Source organism: Manis pentadactyla, chromosome 7, assembly GCF_030020395.1.
Source record: "Manis pentadactyla isolate mManPen7 chromosome 7, mManPen7.hap1, whole genome shotgun sequence".
NCBI lineage: Eukaryota > Metazoa > Chordata > Mammalia > Pholidota > Manidae > Manis > Manis pentadactyla.
Genome location: NC_080025.1, coordinates 79321949 through 79347237, shown reverse-complemented (window position 1 = coordinate 79347237; position 25289 = coordinate 79321949). Strand labels below are relative to the sequence as shown.

At 38.7% G+C, this 25289-nt stretch overlaps 1 protein-coding gene and 1 non-coding gene across 7 annotated transcripts in view; one reads left to right on the top strand and one right to left on the bottom strand.

Moving 5' to 3' along the window:
- Positions 1 to 25289, top strand: part of SLC25A13 (solute carrier family 25 member 13) — a 187147-nt gene that overhangs the window by 75983 nt on the left and 85875 nt on the right. For 4 of the 6 annotated variants that reach the window (XM_036894452.2, XM_036894453.2, XM_036894454.2 and 1 more), the window contains one exon: positions 25134 to 25273. The exons of the other annotated variants lie outside the window; for them this stretch is intronic. In XM_036894452.2, coding sequence (XP_036750347.1) covers positions 25134 to 25273 — 140 coding nt within the window. The remainder of the gene's footprint in view (positions 1 to 25133; positions 25274 to 25289) is intronic. 6 annotated transcript variants of the gene reach the window in all.
- Positions 268 to 374, bottom strand: LOC118917105 (U6 spliceosomal RNA). Its single transcript, XR_005026674.1, has one exon. It is a non-coding gene; the product is annotated as a U6 spliceosomal RNA (small nuclear RNA).

The window sequence follows — 25289 nt, the reverse complement described above, 5'->3', positions numbered from 1 at the left end:
TAGTCGCAAGATTTTGGAGCGCTGCACCTTGCACTTCTCCTAATTCTTGGTTGAGTTCCAACAGTATAGATCCAGTCAAATTTGTTGTTTGACTGTATGCACAGGCCAGCTTAGATATCTCCTTCTTCATTCCAATGGCAAGTCCAGGAACCGGTGGGATGAATGCAGCTACAACTGCAACAGCACCAGGATCTTTGTTGATGTTTTTTGATGATCATCTTCTGGAATGACTCTTCCAGAGAATGTTGATGTTGGAAGTTCTTCTTCAAAAATATGAAACGCTTCACGAATTTGTGTGTTATCCCTGCACAGGGGCCATGCTAATCTTCTCTGTATCGTTCCAATTTTAGTATATGTGCTGCCGAAGCGAGCACGGAAGGTCTTTATTTTTGACATTTGGCCAGTTAAGTCACTAATTTGCGTCCCATCTGTTCTCTGTTGAATGCCATCCTGTCTCTGAAGGCGTAAGAGATTGGAATAAAAATTGGGGCTCACAAGGAGCTAAAACGCTGGTTATGCCATCAGTTGCCATGTGACTATTGTAGAAGAATGTACAGTTCCTCTCCCAATACCCTGTGCTCCACAGTCAATTTGTCCTGGGGTCTGCCTGTCTCACAAGTCTAAACAGGCTGTGCCTTGTATCCATTGTAATGAGCCAGTGGGGATCCTCACCCTGTGGGTGTTATAAAATGGAGTCTAGGCTTGCTGAGCTGTTGAGCCCTATGTTAGGGTTAAACTGAAAGACACATGCATAGTACAAAGCAGGTACCCAAATGCCCATCGAATTGCAGAATAATAGCTGACTTCTAACCTGTTTCATTAGTTAAGGTAGCATCATCCAGGGGAGGTTGGTGCTGTGTATAACAGGCTTTTGTCCAAGTAAAGAGAATCATAAGGGGTGGGTGCTGGGGAGTACATAGAGCCAAGGAACATTTTGACAGCAGGTACCTTTAGAAGAAGCTGGCAATGAATATGCTTTCCAGGGAACTTGTACTGGAGTAGAAGACATTTTTTTAAAATGGAGTTGTACAGAAAAGAGGCCTAACCTAGTCAGTCCTGGTCTCATAAACACACAGTATTAGGGAATCCTCATCTGTGACCTGGCTGTCTGCCTCAGTGGCACTCCTACCTCTGCTTACTTTCTGAGCTCCTTGTAGTCCTTCACCCAGGAATGGCCCTTTGGTATTGCAGAATGTTGTTTATCTGAGTGGACATTTTTGGGAGGGGTAAGCCAGGAGAGGTGAGAGAGTAAGGGCCCTGTTTTCACTTCCCAGATTGGCTCAGCCAGGTGTGGTCTTGGGCTGAGTCCTGTGTGTGCACTATACAGGGTTCATTGGGGGCTTCCCCATGGGCGGCAGGGAAGGCGGGTGAGTATCCCAGATCTCCGTGTCTCCCGGCCTTGCATTCCATCCAGAGTAGAGAAGTTAGCCTCTTCTGTTCACATACTGGGTTTCCACATAAGAGCTTGCTTGAAGCAGGGCTTCTGTGACTAAGCTCACTAAGGACCAGTGTTTGTCAATAAGCTGGCAGTGTTCATGCGCCCACTAATGCTGATTCTGATACACACTAAACAAAAATCAGATGGAGCAAGGGGCAGATAATCAAGTGTTACATTTCCGTGAAACCTTGCCCTGTTTTCTCTGAGGCCTTGTTTATGTTTACCATATTTTCATGTCTAGATCATTCCCTGTGTTCACTACAATGAAAAGATCTTGATTAGGCCAATTTTGTTCCTTTGATATCTAGTTCATTATGTTCTGCTATTTCCTTTGAGGGAAAACATAGCTCCAGTATTCTTGTTCTTACCATGTTTTTCTTATTTTGATAACTGATATTTATAAGTGCAGTATAAGATTATCAACAGGTATATAACAGGATATCAGTATAAATAGAAAATTGTAGTTAACAATTTGTGATTGTGTGTGGAAAAAAATAATTTTGTTCTCGATGTTTTCATTTGCATTTTTAGCCTATTTTATATGACTTCTATTTTTAACTTTTTAAAGGATTCATTGTCAGATATAGCATACACACCGAGGAATACACTAATTATAAGTGTACAACTTGATGAAGTTATGTGCAGCATATGTTTGTTTTATGGCATCCAGATCAGAAAGAAAATGGCACCAGCACTCCACAGTCCTCTGCCCCGTTACTGTCCCCAAGGCCCAGTGGTGATGCTGGATATCTGTCACCATGAGTTGGTTTGCTTGTTTTTAAATTAGTAAAAAAAAAAAATGGGATGGTTAGGATTCACTCCTTCATTCTGACTACTTTTGCTCAAATTTTATATGTGAGATTGATCCATGTTTTTGTTGTGTGTATTTTTCCTGTTCTTTTTCTGTGCTACATGGTATTCCATCATATGACTTTATCCTAACTTATACACTCATTCTGTTGATAGACAGTTGTGCATTTTCAGTTTTCGCTGTTGCATTTAATGAGCTTTAAATGTTCTTTTTTTTTTTTTTTTTTGAGAGGGCATCTCTCATATTTATTGATTAATGGTTGTTAACAACAATAAAATTCTGTATAGGGGACTCTATGCACAATCATTAATCAACCCCAAGCCTAATTCTCAACAGTCTCCAATCTTCTGAAGCATAATGAACAAGTTTTTACATGGTGAACAAGTTCTTACATGGTGAACAGTACAAGGGCAGTCATCACAGAAACTTTCGGTTTTGATCACGCATCATGAACTATAAACAATCAAGTCAGATATGATTATTCGTTTGATTTTTATACTTGATTTATATGTGAATCCCACATTTCTCCCCTATTATTATTATTGTTATTATTATTATTTTTAATAAAATGCTGAAGTGGTAGGTAGATGCAAGATAAAGGTAGAAAACATAGTTTAGTGCTGTAAGAGGGCAAATGTAGATGATCAGGTGTGTGCCTATAGACTAAGTATTAATCCAAGCTAGACAAGGGCAACAAAGCATCCACGGATGCAGAAGATTTCTCTCAAAACAGGGGGGGTGAGGTTCTAAGCCTCACCTCTGTTGATCTCCAATTTCTCACCTGATGGCTCCCCTGCGACTGTGCCTGTCTTAGTTTGTTCCTCCCTTGAGGAATCTTACCCGTCTCTGGCTAACCAGTCATCTTCCAGGGCCATACAGGGAAATGTAAAGTTGGTAAGTGAGAGAGAAGCCATATTTTTTGAAAAGGTTAGCTTTTTACTTCTTTGCAGATTTATGCCCTGTGACTTCTATGCCCAGCATTTGTCTTGAGGTATCTTTACCACTTGGAAGAATTATGATACTCGGTAATTTCGATATGAGGCACGAATTCTACTTAGGGGTTGTAATTATGAAGGAAGAAGAAAAGCTATAGAAGTAGCAGACAGAAGAAAACATGGGAAGATTGATTATTTCTTTGACATATCTTCTTGTAGTGTAACATAAGCGTGTATAGGTTTTAAATTACTAATTAAATTGCGTACACACATTAACATAATAGGAATACAGCTACATAACCAAAGCAGACCTACAATTACCAGCCATATCCAGTGAAAACAAGAAAACCAGTTAGGCACCCTAGGCATTTGAGAAAAATTATCTATGATATGATGGATATTGTCTAACTGAATTTGAATATTTTGAGAAAAATCAGACAAATTAAAACAACACATTCCTGGGAACTGTTCACATCCCATATGTTCTTTTAACAGTAGATAGTCTATAGTCGCAAGATTTTGGAGTGCTGCAACTTGCACTTCTCCTAATTCTTGGTTGAGTTCCGACAGTATAGATCCAGTCAAATTTGTTGTTTGACTGTATGCACAGGCCAGCTTAGATATCTCCTTCTTCATTCCAATGGCAAGTCCAGGAACCGGTGGGATGACTGCAGCTACAACTGCAACAGCACCAGTATCTTTGTTGAAGTTTTTTGATGATCATCTTCTGGAATGACTCTTCCAGATAATGTTGATGTTGGAAGTTCTTCTTCATATTGTATCTTAATTCGTTTTCTGGGTAGCCAAATTAGGCTTTGATCCTCTGTATAAACACAAACAAACCCTTTGCCCACAATTTGATATGCCCTTTATATCATTGTGAAGAACTTATTGGAGATCACCAGACAGGAACTGTTTTTTTTCTTTTTCTTTTTTGAGAAAGGAATATTATCAGAAAAATGTACTTCCATAGCTGATCATCTGACACCCTTTAAATGATCAAAATTAAGGATATTTAAAGCATGCATTAATCGGTGTTTTGCAGTTAGTTTTATCCTATCAGGGCATAATCCCCCTTTTATTTCTTTTTTTTTTTTTATCATTAATCTATAATTACATGAAGAACATTATGTTTACTAGGCTCTCCTGTATACCAGGTCCCCCTGACAAACCCCCTTACAGTCAGTGTCCATCAGCATAGCAAAATGTTGTATAATCACTACTTGTCTTCTCTGTGTTGTACAGCCCTCCCTTTCTCCCACCCCCCCATTATGCATGCTAATCATACTACCCCCTTTCTTCTCCCCCCCACCTTTATCCCTCCCTCCCTACCCACCCATCCTCCCCAGTCCCTTTCGCTTCGGTACCTGTTAGTCCATTCTTAGGTTCTGTGATTCTGCTGCTGTTTTGTTCCTTCAGTTTTTCCTTTGTTCTTATACTCCACAGATGAGTGAAATCATTTGGTATTTCTCTTTCTCCACTTGGCTTATTTCACTGAGGATAATACCCTCTAGCTCCATCCATGTTGTTGCAAATGGTAGGATTTGTTTTCTTCTTATGGCTGAATAATATTCCATTATGTATATATACCACATCTTCTTTATCCATTCATCTACTGATGGACACTTAGGTTGCTTCCAATTCTTGGCTATTGTAAATAGTGCTGCGATAAACATAGGGGTGCATCTGTCTTTTTCAAACTTGAGTGCTGCATTCTTAGGGTAAATTCCTAGGAGGGGAATTCCTGGGTCAAATGGTAAGTCTATTTTGAGCATTTTGAGGGACCTCCATACTGCTTTCCACAATGGTTGAACTAATAATTTACATTCCCACCAGCAGTGTAGGAGGGTTCCCCTTTCTCCACAACCTCGCCAACATTTGTTGTTGTTTGTCTTTTGGATAGTAGCCATCCTTACTGGTGTGAGGTGATACCTCATTGTGGTTTTAATTTGCATTTCTCTGATAAATAGCAATGTGGAGCATCTTTTTATGTCTGTTGGCCATCTGTATTTCTTTTTTGGAGAACTGTCTGTTTAGTTCCTTTGTCCATTTTTTAATTGGATTATTTGTTTTTTGTTTGTTGAGGTGGGTGAACTCTTTATATATTTTAGACGTCAAACCTTTATCGGATCTGTCATTTACAAATATATTCTCCAATACTGTAGGGTACCTTTTTGTTCTATTGATGGTGTCTTTTGCTGTACAGAAGCTTTTCAGCTTAATATAGTCCCACTTGTTCATTTTTGCTGTTGTTTTCCTTGCCCGGGGAGATACGTTCAAGAAGAGGTCACTCATGTTTATGTCTAAGAGGTTTTTGCCTATGTTTTTTTCTAAGAGTTTTATGGTTTCATGGCTTACATTCAGGTCTTTGATCCATTTTGAATTTACTTTTGTGTATGGGGTTAGACAATGGTCCAGTTTCATTCTCCTACATGTAGCTGTCCAGTTTTGCCAGCACCATCTGTTGAAGAGACTGTCATTTCTCCATTGTATGTCCATGGCTCCTTTATCAAATATTAATTGACCATATATGTCTGGGTTAATGTCTGGATTCTCTAATCTGTTCCACTGGTCTGTGGCTCTGTTCTTGTGCCAGTAACAAATTGTCTTGATTACTGTGGCTTTGTAGTAGAGCTTGAAGTTGGGGAGTGAGATCCCCCCTACTTTTTTCTTCTTTCTCAGGATTACTTTGGCTATTCGGGGTCTTTGGTGTTCCATATGAATTTTTGAACTATTTGTTCCAGTTCGTTGAAGAATGTTGCTGGTAATTTGATAGGGATTGCATCAAATCTGTATATTGCTTTGGGCAGGATGGCCATTTTGACGATATTAATTCTTCCTAGCCACGAGCATGGGATGAGTTTCCATTTGTTATTGTCCCCTTTAATTTCTCTTAAGAGTGACTTGTAGTTTTCAGGGTATAGGTCTTTCACTTCTTTGGTTAGGTTTATTCCTAGGTATTTTATTCTTTTTGATGCAATTGTGAATGGAGTTGTTTTCCTGATTTCTCTTTCTATTGGTTCATTGTTAGTGTATAGGAAAGGCACAGATTTCTGTGTGTTAATTTTGTATCCTGCAACTTTGCTGTATTCCGATATCAGTTCTAGTAGTTTTGGAGTGGAGTCTTTAGGGTTTTTTATGTACAATATCATGTCATCTGCAAATAGTGACAATTTAACTTCTTCTTGACAAATCTGGATTCCTTGTATTTCTTTATTTTGTCTGATTGCCATGGCTAGGACCTCCAGTACTATGTTAAATAACAGTGGGGAGAGTAAGCATCCCTGTCTAGTTCCTGATCTCAGAGGAAAAGCTTTCAGCTTCTCGCTGTTCAGTATAATGTTGGCTGTGGGTTTATCATTTATGGCCTTTATTATGTTGAGGTACTTGCCCTCTATACCCATTTTGCTGAGAGTTTTTATCATGAATGGATGTTGAATTTTGTCAAATGCTTTTTCAGCATCTATGGAGATGATCATGTGGTTGTTGTCTTTCTTTTTGTTGATGTGGTGGATGATGTTCATGGATTTTCAAATGTTGTACCATCCTTGCATCCCTGGGATGAATCCCATTTGGTCATGGTGCATGATCCTTTTGATATACTGTTGAATTTGGTTTGCTAATATTTTATTGAGTATTTTTGCATCTGCATTCATCAGGGATATTGGTCTGTAATTTTCTTTTTTGGTGGGGTCTTTGCCTGGTTTTGGTATTAGGGTGATGTTGGCTTCATAGAATGAGTTTGGGAGTATTTCCCACTCTTCTATTTTTTGGAAAACTGTAAGGAGAATGGGTATTATGTCTTCTCTGTGTGTCTGATCAAATTCTGAGGTAAATCCGTCCGTCCCTGGGGTTTTGTTCTTGGGTAGTTTTTTGATTACCGTTTCAATTTCTTTGCTCGTCATTGGTTTGTTTAACTTTTGTGTTTCTTCCTTGGTCAGTCTTGGAAGGTTGTATTTTTCTAAGAAGTTGTCCATTTCTTCTAGGTTTTCCAGCTTGTTGGCATATAGGTTTTCATAGTAGTCTTTAATAATTCTTTGTATTTCTGTGGAGTCTGTCGTGATTTTTGCATTCTCATTTCTGAGTCTGTTGATTTGTGTTGATTCTCTTTTTCTCTTAATAAGTTTGGCTAGAGGCTTATCTATTTTGTTTATTTTCTCAAAGAACCAGCTCTTGGTTTCATTGATTTTTGCTATTGTTTTATTCTTCTCAATTTTATTTATTTCTTTTCTGATCTTTATTATGTCCCTCCTTCTGCTGACTTTAGGCCTCATTTGTTCTTCTTTTTCCAGTTTCGATAATTGTGATATTAGACTATTCATTTGGGATTGTTCTTCCTTCTTCAAGTGTGCCTGGATCACTATATACTTTCCTCTTAAGACTGCTTTCGCTGCATCCCACAGAAGTTGGGGCTTTGTGTTGTTGTTGTCATTTGTTTTATATATTTGTTGATCTCTATTTTAATTTGTTCGTTGATCCATTGATTATTTCGGAGCATGTTTTTAATACTCCATGTGTTTGTGAGCCTTTTTGTTTTCTTTGTAGAATTTATTTCTAGTTTTATACCTTTGTGTTCTGAAAAGTTGGTTGGTAGAATTTCAATATTTTGGAATTTACTGAGGCTTTTTTTGTGAGCTAGTATGTGGTCTATTCTGGAGAATGTTCCATGTGCACTTGAGAAGAATGTATATCCTGTTGCTTTTGGATGTAGAGTTCTATAGATGTCTATTAGGTCCATCTCTTCTACTGTGTTGTTCAGTGCCTCCGTGTCCTTACTTATTTTCTGCCCGGTGGATCTATCCTTTGGGGTGAGTGGCATGTTGAAGTCTCCTAAAATGAATGCATTGCAGTTTATTTCCCCCTTAGTTCTGTTAGTATTTGTTTCACATATCCTGGTGCTCCTGTGTTGGGTGCATATATATTTAGAATGGTTAAATCCTCTTGTTGGACTGAGCCCTTTATCATTATGTAATGTCCTTCTTTATCTCTTGTTACTTTCTTTGTTTTGAAGTCTATTTGGTCTGATATTAGTACTGCAACCCCTGCTTTCTTCTCGCTGTTGTTTGCCTGAAATATGTTTTTCCATCCCTTGACTTTTAGTCTGTGCATGTCTTTGGGTTTGAGGTGAGTTTCTTGTAAGCAGCATATAGATGGGTCTTGCTTTTTTATCCATTCTATTACTCTGTGTCTTTTGATTGGTGCATTCAGTCCATTTACATTTAGGGTGACTATTGAAAGATATGTACTTATTGCCATTGCAGGCTTTAAATTCGTGGTTACCAAAGGTTCAAGGTTAGCCTCTTTAGTATCTTACTGCCTAACTTAGCTCACTTATTGAGCTGTTATATACACTGTGTGGAGATTCATTTCTTCTCTCCCTTCTTATTCCTCCTCCTCCATTCTTTATATGTTGGTTGTTTTATTCTGTGTTCTTTCCTGTTTCCTTTTACTGCTTTTAGTTGGTAGTTGATTTTTTTTTTTTGCCTTTAGTTAGTATTTGGTTGGTCTGCTTTGTTTGCTGTGATTTTGCTGTGATTTTATTTTCTCTGGCGGCATCTGTTTAGTTTTAGGAGTGCTCCCGTCTAGAACATTCTCTCTAAAATACCCTGTAGAGGTGATTTGTGGGAGGCAAATTCCCTCAGCTTTTGCTTGTCTGGGAATTGTTTCATCCCTCCGAAGCTGGATACAGTATCCTTGGTTCAAGGCCCTTCTGTTTCATTGGATTAAATATATCATGCCTTTCTCTTCTGGTCTGTAAGGTTTCTGTCGAGAAGTCTGATGATAGCCTGATGGGTTTTCCTTTATAGGTGACCTTTTTCTCTCTGGCTGCCTTTAAAACTCTTTCCTTGTCCTTGATCTTTGCCATTTTAATTATTATATGTCTTGGTGTTGTCCTCCTTGGGTCCTTTCTGTTGGGAGTTCCGTGTGTTTCCATGGTCTGTTCGATTATTTCCTCCCCCAGTTTGGGGAAGTTTTCAGCAATTTCTTCAACGACACTTTCTATCCCTTTTTCTCTGTCTTCTTCTTCTGGTACCCCTATAATATGGATATTGTTCCTTTTGGATTGGTCACACAGTTCTCTTAATATTGTTTCCTTCCTGGAGATCCTTTTATCTCTCTCTATGTCAGTTTCTATGCGTTCCTGTTTCTGGTTTCTATTCCATCAATGGTCTCTTGCATCTTGTCCATTCTGCTCATAAATCCTTCCAGATTTTGTTTCATATCTGTAATCTCTTTCTGGGCGTCTGTAATCTCCCTCCGGACTTCATCCCTTAGCTCTTGTATATTTCTCTGCATCTCTGTCAGCATGTTTATGATTTTTATTTTGAATTCTTTTTCAGGAAGACTGGTTAGGTCTGTCTCCTTCTCTGTTGTTGTCTCTGTGATCCTTGTCTGCCTGTAGTTTTGCCTTTTCATGGTGATAGAGAGGGTTTGCAGAGCTGGCACGAGTGACGGCTGGAAGAACTTCCCTTCATGTTGGTTTGTGGCCTTCCTCTCCTGGGAGAACAGTGACCCCTAGTGGCTTGTGCTGGGCAGCTGCGCGCAGACAGGGTTTCTGATTCCTGCCCAACTGCTATGGAGCTTATCTCCACTGTTGCTGTGGGCGTGGCCTGGCTTGGGCTTCTGCTCCGAAATGGTGGAGCCGGGTTGGAGGGGGAGCGGCAGGGAGGCTATTTATCTCCGTGAGGGGCCTCCGTGCTCCCTGCTGCCCAGGGGGTTTGAGTGCCCAGAGATCCCCAGATTCCCTGCTGCTGTACTAAGTGTCCCGGGACGTTTCCGTCCAGTTTTGGGGTCCCTGTCCCTTTAAGACGTTCAAGAAGCACTCGCAAAAAAAAAAAAAGCCGCTCGCTTTTCTTTGTCCCCAGGCTCCGGCCTCAGGGACCCGCTCACAGGTCTTGCTGGCGTGTTGCCCTAGTATCCAGGAACCCACGCATGCACTGTGTGTCTGCGCTCTGGTCCGATTGCAGGGCTGGGTGTTCAGCAGACCTGGGCTCCCTCTCCCTCCTGCCTCCGACTCCTCTCCTCCCGTCGGGAGCTGGGGGGAGGGGCGCTCGGGTCCCGCCGGGCCGGGGCTTGTATCTTACCCCTTTTGCGATGCGCTGGGTTCTCGCAGGTGTGGATGTGGTCTGGGGTTCTCGCAGGTGTGGATGTGGTCTGGATGTTGTCCTGTGTCCTCTGGTCTCTATTCTAGGAAGAGTTGTCTTTGTTATATTTTCATAAGTATATGTGGTTTTGGGAGGAGATTTCCGCTGCTCTACTTATGCCGCCATCTTGGCTCCACCCTCGCTTTAAATGTTCTTTTATATATTTTTGGGTGTGTGTATGTATGTAGGCATTTCTGGGAGTAGATTGCTAGGTCATAGTGTGTATATATGTTTAGCTTCAGTAGATACTGCCAGTTTTCCAGTGTAGTTGTACCAGTTTACATTCACACGATCTGTGTGTGAGAGTTTCAGTTATTCCACATCTTTGCTGACACTTGGTATTATCAATCACTTTTATTTGAGTGGTGTCTCACCATGTGAATTGAATTTTGCATTTCCCTGATTTCTAATGGGTTGTGTAACTTTTGAAAAGTACTTATCAGCTATTTGAGCATCCTCTTTAGTGCTATGCTTACTTTCTACATACATGGACTTTGTGGGTTATGCATCTCATAGATATCTTTACTCTGTGACTTAACACGTTCGCTTAATGGTGACCTAAGGGACATAAGTTTTTAATTTTAATGTAATACAAATTATCAGCATCTTCTTTTATGGCTTTTTTGTGTCCTGTTTAAAATATCTTTGCTTATCACAAGGTCATGAAGGACATTCTCCTATGTTATCTTCTAGACGTTTTGTTGTTTTCTCACATTTAGGTTTTAGTCTTTCTTGAATGTATTTTTTTTTCTTATTTGATTGTTTTTGCACATAATGGGGGAGTCAGAATTCCTCCCCAGGCCTCCCTGGACTAGTTCACCCAGCACCACTTACTGTAAGGTGAGCAGTGCCATATTCGACACTGCTGTCCAAAATCACATGTTTCTGAACTCCTTATCCTTTCATGATTGTCTCTTCTGTACCAACCTGTACTGTCATAATTACTACAGCTTCATAACAAATCCTTATATCTGTAAGTCCTCCAACTTTATTCCTTTAATACTTTTGTGGCTATTTTGGCCCTTTGCATTATCAAAACAGTCTTAGAAAAAGTTGTTAATTTTCACGAAAATCCTACTGTGATTCTTGAATGCTGTTGCACTGAATATTTGTAGTATCTTTATGTACATCTATATGTGTATAAACTTCTGACTCCTTTATGGTTTTTTAAAAAAGTTTAAGTTTATTTAGTAACCAGTATTGGTCTGCCTGTACCACCTCTATTTGGAAAATTTACATTAGTTTGAAAGAGAAAAGGTGCATATCGATCTGATTTGTCATCTAAGATGCTAGTTAGTTCTTCCATTTTGTAGATAGGTCTGTCGCCAATAGGAATCAGTACTAACCCTCTCAGAAGAAAGGTAGCTGAAGCATGAGCTGAAATCTTGCATTCTAAGCTAAAGAGTAAGCATAATTTTTTAAATTCATGAGCATTCTAATAGACTTATATAGAATAGAATACATAGAGAATATAATAAATATAGAAAATAATAAAGGGAAAGAAACATCAGAATTCTGTGACTTGGAACATCACTAATAATGTCAAATTTTGGTTAACAGAGAGAGGAATGGGCAAAGAGTCAATTCTGGAGGAAGGCAAATGGTAGGAAGAGGGAAGGGGAAATGACATTTGTTGATTGTCTAGTCATTTACTCAAAGGAAAAAAATAATGAATAAAGTAACATATTAATTAATAAATCTATCCTATTGTGTGAGAAGATGTTTATAAACTTATATTACATTTCTCTTTAAAACTTACATTTTTTTGAGTATCAGTGTGCTTTTCTTAAGGCATTACTTTTTATGCTAGATCAGGGGCAGCACATTTTTTCTGCTGTTTTGAGGACAGTCCATAGAAGGGTGGGAGTAGGAGAACAGTGAAGCGGCTATGGCAGTAATCCAGGTGAGGGGTTATGGTGGCTTGGACCTGAGGGAGGTTAGAAGTATTTTGAAGAGAGAATCAACAGGGTCCTCTAATGTGCAGATGTGGGCTGTGCTGAAAGAGAAAGGAGGCAAGAATGACTCCAAAAGTGTTTGGCCAAATCAACTGAAAAGTGGAGTTATCAACTGAGATGGACAGGGCACAGGCTTCAGAAGGAAGAAGGAGCTTACTTTTGAATGTGTTAGTTTGATGCCTATTGGAGATCCAAGTGAGGAGAAATTGGGAGATAGAAATTTGGTAGTTATTGGCAAATAGACAGTGTTTGAAGCTGTTTAACTGGGTGAGATAAAAGAATAAAGAAAGAAAGGGATATTTCTTGAATGCTTACTCTGTTCTAAGACTGCAGATAAAGCAGTGACAAGACCGAAAAATCCACGTCTTCAGGGAGCTTATGTTTTAGAAAAAGAGACAGTAAACAAAAATTTATAATGACATCAGGATAGACTATCTGTACAGCAGGCTAGGTGGGTAGGACAGATGGAGGCTCTCTGGGCAGACCTAGAGGGTTGTCTGCAGCTGTCTAGGCAGGGGTATTGGAGGCCCCCACCTATACCATTCCCAAGAGTGAATCAGAGATGACTTGGCTCCTGATTGGCTGTGGGTATAAGGAGGTCAAAGGGAAGGAAGAAGGACCCAGTAGTAGCTACTAAACTTTTGCTGCCCCGAAGATGTGATTTTACGTAATCTCTTGTAAAAAAGGAAAGTAACCATTTTATCTTTAAATTTATTGATCATTTACTACATATGCTCCCTGGGCCCAGCTCTTTATATGTAATTTATTACTTAGTCCTCCCAACCTAGGAGGTCTATCCTATTATAATTCTCATTTTTCTGATGAGGAAATGGCCTTGGGGAGGTCACTAACTTGTCCACAGTCACAGAGTTGCCTGGGGCAGATCCGGGGAAGTCCGCCCCACAGCTAGGTGTTATTCACGAGGCCACACTGCCTCCCTCTGGTGGTGATTATGCTCTGTGAGGTGCGCCCTCCCTTCATAATCTAGACAGACGCCAATGAATCCATAATGGTTTCAGTCTGTCTCAGACTTTAGGGGGATTTAGTAATTTTATCACGAAGAAGTAAAGGAACAGTAAGCATTAGTTAAGATGTTGTTGAATAACTGTAGTGGAGAGTAATTATAGGGAAGAATGTACCTGGGTTAGTAGAGTTCTTAGTATAAGTAGAAGGTTGCCTTGGGTACGCAGATGTCCAGGTAATGTGCTTACATGCGCTTGATGTGGGCTCTTCCCAGGAAGCTTCATCTTTTGACCTGAGCAGGAGTCTGAGTGGAGGGGAGGAGTAACAGAGTGGTGGGGATGGGGTGGTCTTTGCACAGGCTGAGGATCGTCGAGCAGGCCCTTGATTGAAATATACAGTGTAGAGACACTGGGCCAGGGGAGTGAGTGCTGTGTGATGGAGCGCTCACCACAGGCCTCTGAGCAGAAATCTGTATTTGATAGGAGAAGCCATTGGGAGTCCCACAGGGTTTTTCAGAGGACAGAGACCAGATCCAGATGACAGTTGGAAAAGATGCGTTTTGTTGCATTAATTGGAGCAGGGCAAAGCCAGAGCAGACATGCCCGTGATCACTGTGGAGGCTTTCCAGGGCCTATGTGAAGCAGGCAGAGGGTCACCCCCACCTTGTGAGTAAAAGAACTGAAAACCAGAGTTCGAAAGGACCTACCTGACCTCTGAGCAGATTGGAGCAGACACATTATGAATGGTAGTTTCCCAAACACTTGTGTTTTCTCAAGTTTATTATTTGATGATGTTGGGAAAGCAAAGCATTTTCGTTGAGAATTTAGAGAGAGAGAGAGAGAGAGAGAGAAAGTGTGTGTGTGTGTGTGTGTGTGTGTGCTTAATGAAACTGTTAATTTGATGGATTTGCAGTATCCTCCAGTGACTGATCTTTGCAGGATACTAATTTAACATCTTTATTCCTGTTTATTGATACTTCATTATTAGTTGTATCTTCAGAAGGTGACAGTAATAGCCTTGCTCCATAATACTGAAGAACCTGAGTGTCACTGTTATCTAGATAAAGTCACAATGACATCCACTGATAATTCAGAGTATGTTCTATACCACAGCATTTCTATAGGCTGAAATCTAAAATTTTGACTTGCCTAATGCCATTGTATGTTTTTCTCTTCTTTTGACTTCCTTGCTTATCTATTTCATTACAGTGAACAAAATTTTATGGAATGTTTTATATGCAATTTTGAAGTTATCATTCTTAGTATGTGAACATAAGCACCCAGTTTCATTATCTATGTGGTGATAATGGTTGTGTGTGTGGAGTGGGAAGGGAGGAGTCTGCAGGTTTTAATTGAGCTTTAAAGACCTGGGGTTCTTTATTCTGGGGTTCTCATAAATGTCCTGAAATGTGTGAATGGCCGTGGATGTTAGTAATATTTTATCTAAATGAGCATTTGCTTTTAGTAAATCAAAGAAGTCAATGATCTGCCAAAAGATAAGAACCGCTTTTTCTAGAAGGTCAGATGAATGAGTGAACAAACATGTTATTTCAGACATTTCCAGCATTGCTGTTAAAAACTTCAGTTGTAAAATAGTCTACGCCCTGTGCCACGCTGGGAGACTTGGCTGGCTTGCTGCTTCAGCTCTGTCAGTTGGCATGGAGTCCCAGAGAAACTAGTGCAAACTTGTTCTTTTATTGGCAACTGCAGTGGCCCCTCCCTCCCTCCCTCTCTTCCTTTCTTCTTTCCTTTTTTCTTTTTTTCCCCTCCCTCCCTTCCTTCCTTCTTCATTCCCCACCTCCCCTCCATCCCTCCTTCATTTTTGTCCTTTAATATTTTCCTTTGATCTTCACTGTTGAATTATACTGTAAGTTTGCATAAAGCGGTGTTCCCTGTTTATGTTATTAAGCATTGCATGGAAAAGGATTTCCTATTAGACAATCATAAAGCTTCATTTTTTTAGTTTATTAAGGCTCTGAAAAGTCCTACAGAAAAAACAAAAATCTATTTAACTTAGTCAGACTTACTTCAACTGGACCTTTCTCTTGTGTGAGACCTCAACAAAATCCATACAACTAATAAGGTGATTTCAAATGTCTGTCTCCAGTTAATTCTCTGACATGTATCTTGGACTTTGGAGGGGCCCTCTCTGGGTTTGCAGTTAGATTTTGTCTGGAATACCTGCTGTGATGAAAATGAAGTTGGTATGCTCTGGGAAAATGGACAGAGCTATATGGGAACAGTTCACTTACATCATTTTGATTCAGGTTGCAGAAAAGTATAGAAATGCAAGTTTTAAAGGTAAGCACCCAAATTTAATAATAAATATAAAAAGATAGAGGAATGAAAGTATTGAACTAGAAGAAGGAAAGCTTAAACCATAATTTTTTAAGCTCACTGGAAAGAAAGTCATTGGTTATTATCTTTGTAAAGACGATTGGAAATTTATAAAAGATAACTGTGTAGAGAAATGGTTGAGTTGGAGGAAACATCACTTGGGGAAAATTCTTTGTTAATACTGATTCTGACTTTGACATTTCACAAAAGTAATGTGTTATTTTGGTGAAAGAAACTTATTGCCTTATAATAGATTTTACTTTCTATTATTTTGGGATCCAAGTATATTTTCTTGTACACATTCTGATAGGGAATAAGAGTATTGAGTTAGAACAGATTAAGTTTTGAAAGCAAATAACCCCAACATTGATGAGAATTGTGGCATGCCTGGGTACTGAGTGTCTTGTCTGAGATCGTGGAGACTGTTCAGAAGCTGTTCTAGTTCACTGGGTCAAAACTCCTCTATTTACGAAAAGCTAAATATGGATTTGCACGATTGACCATAATGGCTTCAATTTCAAAAGATAGTAGTATCAGGGAGCGCTTCCAGTTGGTGGGATAATTTGAGAATCGTCTGTGCTCAAATGGCTAAAATATTGTACTTTCTGCTACTTCACTCCATTTGAAAAAGAGGGACGGGGTTGGGGAAGGCCTGTTGAGAAGGTGGTAGAATGTCAGTTGGAGAATAAATCACAGTGACCATGTGGAGCCACTCCTCAGTTAACTACTCCCTGAAGGTTAACTGTTCCTTAGGAACTGTCAGTGTGGGGAGGCCAAATCGGGGGCTACTGCCCCCGTTGTGTGTGTGTGTGCACAGGTGTGTGAGATGAAGGGAGATGAGAACTTGTGAATAAGAAAACCAGCGTGGAGAACAGAGAGCTAACAGTACATCCTAAAACTTGGAGCACTGGAAAGATTTGACTATTTTAAATTCTACAGCTCGCTTAAAAATAGTAAAATTATACCATTATTCTTTCAGTATGAGAGAGAGATAAAAATACAGTTTTTCTAAATTGGAAAATTTGCTGTAATCTTGCTGCTAATGACTGATTTCTTCCAACAGTTGCAAGGCAGTTTTTGCTCTGATAGGTTGATAAAGGAAACAAAATCAAGAACATATTAGAAGTTCTCAGAGAAAATTATAGTTTAGGTATATGTTGGGGGTGGATAGTTAGACATTTTAATTGAAATAAAACAGTTTTATACTAATATAGGATCACTGTGGGTGTGCATTTGTAGTGCATCTGCTCTTGAAGCATTTAAGTAGGGTTAAATGTATGTTAATACTTCTGCAAGAAAATTATTTTTTATAACATCTGTCTAAGGCAACTAGCTTAGGAAATTGGTTTCTTAAACAATTGAGATATTATACTTGAATTTAGAGAATGAATTAGGATTTTTTGTGCTGCTTAAAAAATTTCAAAGAATTGAAATTTTTGGTTGTATTCTTCTCTAGTGCAAGAAAAGTTAACAATAATTAACAGATTAAAGCAAGCTTATACGTCAGTGGCCACCGTCTGCCGTATGCCTCCGAACATCATTTTAACCATGCTTCTTTGGTATTATAAAAGACTGCTAATGATTCATTCTGTCCAATTGAAAATAACTTTTTCTAGCAGATAGATTGAAAACATCTCAGTTGGCCTCCCTTGTTATTGATGTAGATATTGCAAAAGATAGAGGATTAATATGGAATGCTAAAATCTGCCAGCCTTCATCTTTTTTGTTGTTAACCAACATTTACTATGATGACTTAAGTAGTGTATTAATCTTGAGAATTTATAGATTATCAGATTTTAGAATAGAAAAGATTCTTATCAATAAGGCAGACCATGGTTCTCATTATAATAGCGTGGGGGTGTTCGTCACAACTGTGGACTCGCTCACTCCCTCTCAAATCAGCTGAATCAAAATCTTTGAGTATGGGGCTTGGGAATGTGTTTTGAAACCAAGTCTGAGAGGGAATATAGTTCACAGTACAACTGAACTATGGCTAGTGTGGTGTATGGCTTTCTTTCACAGATGTGAAAGCAGGTCCAGAATGGGAAAGGGGACTGGTTTCGTAGGAACCACAACTTTGTCTTTTGGTACTGCTAAGGCGGTGTTTGTTCCTAGGGTGCCACATGACTTCTGTCAGGGTAGTCCCAGCCCTGTCTAAGCATGGAACTGAGTTTTAAATTAGCCCTAATTTTTCCATATGCCAGCACAGTATATGACTACAATATAATATTCACCTCAGCTTGCCTGTGTATGCTATGCCTATGTGTGTGCTTATTTTTTGAAAGGTACTTATCACCACTATATCTATACGTTCAGAGTAACAATAACAAAAAGTTTCCCAAGAACTCAATTTTAATGAGCAGGGCTGTGTGTGTGAAATACTTATTCTGTACTTACTCCATTTTAATGGATCCATTTTCCCCCTAGAACTTTCTTGAGTGAATCTGAATTGTAGCCAGAATACTTCTTTCCTCTTCAGACCCTTAACTGTGATTAATATAAAAAGGCACTTATCAAAAGGGTTTGAAATGGCAACCTTGATATTGGAGCATGTGGCAGTAGAGATAGGTCTGCATCCACTTACTCCATTATGTTATTTAACTTACGAATTCAACAATTTGTCTTTTGCTCCCTGCTTAAAAGACGATGGCCATATAAGCTGTTGTTAACCGTATCAGCAGGGTGGAGTATTATTTCCCTTAGAGTGAAACCACAACTTTCTTTGAGGATATAGCACACTTTAGAAAAAGCGCGTCAGTGAGGCTGTTCAGGTATAAAGTGTGGCTGTTCAATAACTCTCCTTTTGCCTCCAAGAGGGATTACTTCCAGTTATCATAGAAATGTCCTTTTTGTGTTTATTGTATTAATGAAATTTTTACGATCCACGAGAGAGAGAGTATGGTTCAGTGTTTGAAATAATGTAGCTTGATGAACCTTTTTTATTTTAATGGCAAATTTGTTTTCATTGATTTGCAGCTTCAAAAAGTGAGTCTTTTGGAAATTAAAGTGCATTAATTTAGTTACTTGGTATGGCAACAAAAACATAAGAGTGTTAAAATTTGCATAAGTGAAGACCTTGATGATTTCAGATTATAGTGTGGTGGAGGTTAAGGAATAAGAGCCCGTAGAATTTGTAAAAGCAAATTCAGCCTAACCACTTAATGGCATGTGCAAGTAATTTGCCAATTAAATATTTCTAGTATTTGAAAGATCTTCAAAGCAAAGAGTGGAGGTTCTTAATCTTTCTTAATTTCATACTTTCAGAAACATAATAGAAAATTACTTAGTTTTTTATCACTTTTCATTCAGAATTTTCACATGAGCTAAAAGAATAAATTTTAAATATTTGAGAAAAATTGCTGCTTTTTGAGAAATGTAAAAGTATGATATTTCCAGATCACACTGTGCCTGATTTTATTTTATTTTTTTGGAATCTATTGTAAATATTTGGTGCCCACATAACAATTTCCATTACAATTAAGACTTTATAGATTTTGGAATTGCACCATTTTAATGGTCATCTACTATGTTTAGAACATTGTACTAGATACACTTAGCTCCAGGAGAACTCTCTAAGATAGGTATTTTATTCCCATTTTACAGATTGAGAGCATTCAGTCCGACTAAGTGATTTTGCCTAATGTTACTTCTTAGTAAGATCTGACTGTCCCATGTTTTTAAAAAACAGCTATTGAGATATAATACACCCATTTAAAGTGTATAATTCAGCGGTGGCTAGTATATCCACAGATATGTGCAATTTTAGAACATTTTCATCAATCCACACCTTGTCAATCCTCACTCCCTCCTCCAGTTTTCCTTTAGTCCCTTCAGTCCTCGGCAACCGCTAATGTACTTTCTGTCTCTGGATTTGCCAGTGCTGGACATTTCTTTTGTGACTGGCTTCTTAGTATAATGTTTTCAAGGTTCATCCACATTCTAACATTTAACAGTATTGTATCCCTTTTTATTGATGAGTAATATATTGCTATGGATATACCACTTTTTGTTTATCCATCCTTAAGTTAATGGGTGTTTGGGTTGTATCCACTTTTTGGCTATTATAAGTAATGCTGCTGTGAGCATTTGTGTACAGGTTTTTGTGTATAGACATATGTTTCCATTTCAAATCTTTGATATATACCTAGGAATGGAATTACAGTGTCATATGGTAACTATGTATTACTTTTTGAAGAACTGCCAAACTGTTTTCCAGAGTGACTGCACCATGTTTCATTCCCACCAGAGGTGTTTGAGGGTCTCAATTTCTTCACATCCTCACCAACATTTGTCTGGTGGGGGTAAAGTGGTATCTTGTGGTTTTGATTTGCCCTTCCTTGTTGGCTGGCGATGTCAAAGCATCTTGTCACGTGCTTACTAGCCATTTGTATGTCTTCTTTGGAGAAGGGGCTACTCAAATCCTCTGACCATTTTTGAAACTAGATGACTTCTGCAGAACCTTCTCCTGCTCTGTAGTTTGTCTTTTCACTTTGTTGATGGAGTGCAAAAGTTTTCAATTTTGATCAAGTCCAAATTGCATATTATTTTCTTGCTTGTATTTATGGTGTCATGTCTAAGAAACCATTTCCTAATCCAGAGTCACAAAGATTTATACCTGTGTTTTCCTATAAGTGCTTCACAGTTTTAGCTTTTACATTTAGATCTTTGCTCCATTTTGCGTTAGCTTTTGTATATGGTGTGATGTAGAGTTCCAAATTCTTTCATTTGCATGTGGATTCTAGTTGTCCCAGCACATTTATTGAAAAGGCTGATCTTTCCCTATTGAATTGTCTTGTTACCCTGGTCGAAAATCATTTGGCTGTAAGTGTAGGGGTTTATTTCTTAACTCTCAGTTAGACCTGCTTCTAATTCTTTTTAAGTTAGTGATGAATCTGCCAAGTGATGCTTATTTGAAAGTTGTCAGCTAGTGAATTATGGGTTATAATTATATATGATTATATCTATATATGTTATGTATATAATCTGTATATGTTGTTCACTGAATCAAGTAAGAAACCAAAAAGCCTAGAACATTTTGGGTTACTTCTTCCTCTCCAGGACTACAAGTTAGGTTTGGAAAGGTCAGGGAATGGGAAAGGCTCAGTGACAGTCCGGCCCTAAGTTGACTCCTGGAGTCTTTCATTGCAAAGCTCTTGGAGTTTCCTATGGGAGCCAGATTTTGAAAATTGCTTCAGTATACTGTAAAGTTTCTGATTTACACTGTAAGATGGTTTTCAGTTTCTGATTTCCACTGTAAGATGAGAGAAGTACTCTTACCTTTCATTGCTTCACAAGGTGGAGAAATCTTAAGCAGTCGAACGTTAAGTGAGAAAGCTATTTGTGCCTCCCAAAAGGAGAAAATAATATTAGTCTGAGATGATAATACAGTGTCTTCCAAAGTGAGAGGTGAAATACCAGAGTCTCTTGTGATTATTTGGCTATGGATGTAGTTTCTGTTCATGAGCCTATAAGAATAAGTAGACCAAGCATTTCAGAATATGTCAACCCAGGATGACATATCAGAGCAGATGAAATATTCGAAGACCTATGAGCCTATAAAATGTTTTCAGAGAAAATGCATGAGTTTTCCAGAATGGAAAAATTTAATATTTTCATTTTTTAGAAGAGTTGATTAGCCATGAAAATGAATAGAAATATTGGTAGTTTTCCTTTTTATCAATAATCCTCCTTCCCTCTTGCACCTATCATTTGGTTTGCCCACTTAGAATGGGTTGGTCATAGGATATTTGAGTACATAAACCTCTGTTAAGGTAAGTTAGAAGAGTGAAAAGTAAATTTTGTAGAAATTGTATCAAGTGGTAAAAAACTCCAGGTCTTCTTTTCTGTAGAGTCCCATGACCAACTGTTTTTCCCATAGTGACCTTTTCTTTACCATAACTGCACTGTCAAGTCCTGGGAGGTTGAAAATAATAATATTTACTTCTGGCAAGTAATGCCAATGTCTGTTACTACCTGGAGTGGGATCAGTCATGTTTCAATGACCCCATGTGGCTTTGGGCCAAAGTGCTCTGATTGAACCCTTAATTCACTTCAAAAGAAAGGAACCCTTCTTAATACTGTTGCTTGCCACTGAAATACTCCCTGACAGACCCATGTGCATAAATCCTCTACAGCCTTCAGGACTCAGACCAAGGGTTATCTTCTCCAAGAAGCCTTTTTTGCCTACTTCTGTAAGCGCCTGCCTCCTTAAACTTTTTATTTCCTTATCATGAGGAATGCCTGCAGTGTAGCACTTCACAGTATACTGTTTGCATCTGTTGTGGGTTGGGCTTGGATACAGCACTGTATTCCCTCACCCTCCCACTGCCTCAGAGCCTTGGACCGTGCTCGTCACTGTGCCACTTAGAAGCTGGCTGCTAGGTAGCTAAGGCATTCTTAGCACCCGGGAGGTATGTTAGAACAGCTGAGAACTGGTCATAGGACCACATTCTCAGGGTTGTGTTACTTGTAAACTGTCCAACTCCAGGGAGCAGCAGGTAGGCCATGAAGAGTATGTCATCCACTGGGTGTACGACATGGCAGCCCTGTGTATCCTCTTGGGTCTGCAGGTGACCTGTGTGTTCACATTACAGCATGACACTGGTCTGGAGAATGTTGTCCTTGCCTCCTTTCAGATTTGTGTCTGTTTTGATGGGATTAAAAATTCATAAGGAGTGAATCCAACCCTTCCATACTTTTCTAGGAAATTGTTTTTCAGAATGAGGTCCTGGACCTTTGTATCTAAAGAACTTGGGATACTGGATAAAGTAGAGATTTCATCCCCTCAATAGACTTGACTCAGCCTAGGAGCGGGGCTGCAGCTTAAAGCTTTAACAAACAAGACTGATGATTCTGAAGCAATTTGCTAAAATCTTACTTAGGACATGATAGTTGACATAGCTACTCAGAAAGATAGAAACTGTAGGGCCCCAAAGGGTTAACACCACTGTTCTTAACCTGCTGCACTACTGTAAACCTTTACTGACTCACTTCAGCTCATCCACTACTTAGTGACTGGTTGTTCTCTGTCCACCGCTGTGCCACCCCAGTGCAAGATAGATGTGAAAAATAGGGTCTTTGCTGTCAAAGTTCTAAGAATCTGAGTGGAAAGAAAAGATACACAATAAATATGTACAGGCACACACACATATCTGCATACATACATATATACTATATAGAGATCATCTTTTTAAAAACATTGTTATCAATAATACAGGTCTGTAAGATCTGATTTTTATTGCTTGCTTTGTAGAGTTACATCTTGAGGGTCACATATGACTCTATCCTGAGTGACTAGATTTCAGCATTTGAGGCATGCATTTTATAAGAGAGACAAGCTCTATGAGGCAGTGGAAAAGGTCCTCAACTTAGGGTTCAAAGTTGACAGCTTAGAATTCAAGTCAGAGCACTCACTACTAAGCAGTAAATGTTACTTTAACTACAGGGAAAATAATTAGGGTGAGGCACATTCTAAATTCATTTACTAATTTGAGTAACTTAAATAGATTTATATGTATTTATAATTTTAGATTATATAAATACTAAAATGGATAACAAATGCCTTAGCTTTATATGCCAATATTTGAGCAATGCCTTCTGTTACTTTCTGTGGAACATTGAATGCGAAATCAAGAAAAGGACCTTATTTTTGACAGCTCTCCTTTGATTATTACATTAAAACTTTATTTCACCAGAATACTTGGCAGAAAAATGGCCAGAAAGCCATATTTGTTATATATTATTTCTTTAAAATTTTATTTATAATAAAAATTATTTTTTCCTTTGATCATATCTTTGTCATTTGAACACCATTTCTCATTATATAATTTATTGGTCTAGATTAGAATATTGTGGGAGCCTTCTTTGGATCCATGTTGGATCTGCTTTATGCAGAGGCACAGAAGTTTAGACCAGGAAAGGAGCTCGAGATTATCTAGGTTAATATCTGCTTTACCACTGAAGACTTAAGACATCTAGGTGTTAGAACAATACCTGGCACATAGTAAATGCCTAAGAAGTTTTAGCTCCTACACACACACACACACACACACACACTCTCTCTCTCTCTCTCTCTCTCTCTCTCTCTCTCTCTCTCTCTCTCCCCCCCTCCCCTCTGGGAATCTTTCCTTTTTTTACTTAAAGTATTGTCAATAGTTTCCTTTTTTTCCCTAATCTCTATTCTTGAAATTGAGGGTTGCACTTTAAAACTTTTTATTTTATTGTCCTCATCAGGGCCAGCCTGAGGTTTTCTGCCACCTTCTGTCATTTATGCCTGGCATAATTCTGATTTTTACTGCCTTCTCTGTGCAGATACCCCCAGTGTGTATGCGAGTGCTGATGGCAGCACTGCTGTTTCTTCATGACAAGACTTTAAAAATTTCTGGAAACTTTAAAAGCATGGAATAAAAACTTGTGGGTGTAATGGGGGTGGAAGTAGGAAATTTGGGGGAAACAGTGAAAACATGTGCCAAAAGTTTTGGCACCCTTAGAAGGTTAAAGAACTTCTTTTTCTTTCTTTAAATAGAGGCAAAGGAAAAAAACAAAGTATCAGGCAGAGTTTGCTCATAAAAATGAGCAGGTGTGGTGGATACATTTAAAGACATGAAAGCCAGGACAGAATTCATTAATATAATAATAATGTGTGTCTCCCTACCCTCCAAACATACACTTTTGTTGGAAGCAGAAGACTAGTAAAAAAAATAGCCTTAGAAAAGTAAGAAAAATAAGGTTTTACATATTGTTTTATTTTTTCTGTCAGTCCTCTTACAGTTTGTAGTAGGGGCTCAAAAGAGGTGAAGGGTCAGTACTAGTCCATTGGGTAGCCCATCTTAAAATGGGATAATTTGGACCATTGAGAACTTCCGTCAAGACAAAAATGTGCCATGTAGAGTTGAAAACTCGGGCTGCTGGCCTTCTTCCCATTGCCTGTGTCTAAGTCTGGCTTGATAAACAGTGGACCTTTTAAAGCTCAAATAGAGTCAGTGCTATTGAAATATGTACTTTCGGATTTGTCTGATTTCTAAATCCTCACCAACTTTTTAATAACTTGATAACGGACTGTATTTAAGACTTGTGTTGTTATATATACTTTTGTATATGTGTATTTCCTGCCACTAAATATTGAGCTATACTCTGTGCCTAGAAAGTCATATTTCTTAAAACAAAACCATATGAGGTGATGATAATGTGGCTTATTACTTTAGTTTGGTTTCCTCCCTCCTCTTAGGCGTGTGTGTGTGTGTGTGTGTGTGTGTGTGTGTGTGTGTGTCTGTCTGTCTGTCTGTCTGTCTGTCTGTCTGTCTGTCTGTCTGTCTGTCTGTCCTGGGTTTTTTTCCCCCTTTACTTTATTTGGTGGGATTATTAACTTTGATTTCTTGACTGATTTCAAGAGGATTCCAACTTTTATTTCTGCCATGATTTGATGATCTATGTGTGTTTTCAGAGTTGTTACTTTTTATAAGAAGAAAGTAGCAATATCCATTTAATAACATGTTATAAGGGGGGGACCCAGTTTGCTTTGTTTTAATCAACCTTTCTTTTCTCCTTTCAGAGGACGTTAAGCAAGTTTTTGAACAGACCACAATTCATCAACATATTCCATTTAACTGGGATTCAGAATTTGTGCAACTACATTTTGGAAAAGAAAGAAAAAGACACCTGACATATGCAGAATTCACTCAGTTTTTACTGGTGGGTCTATCTCTTA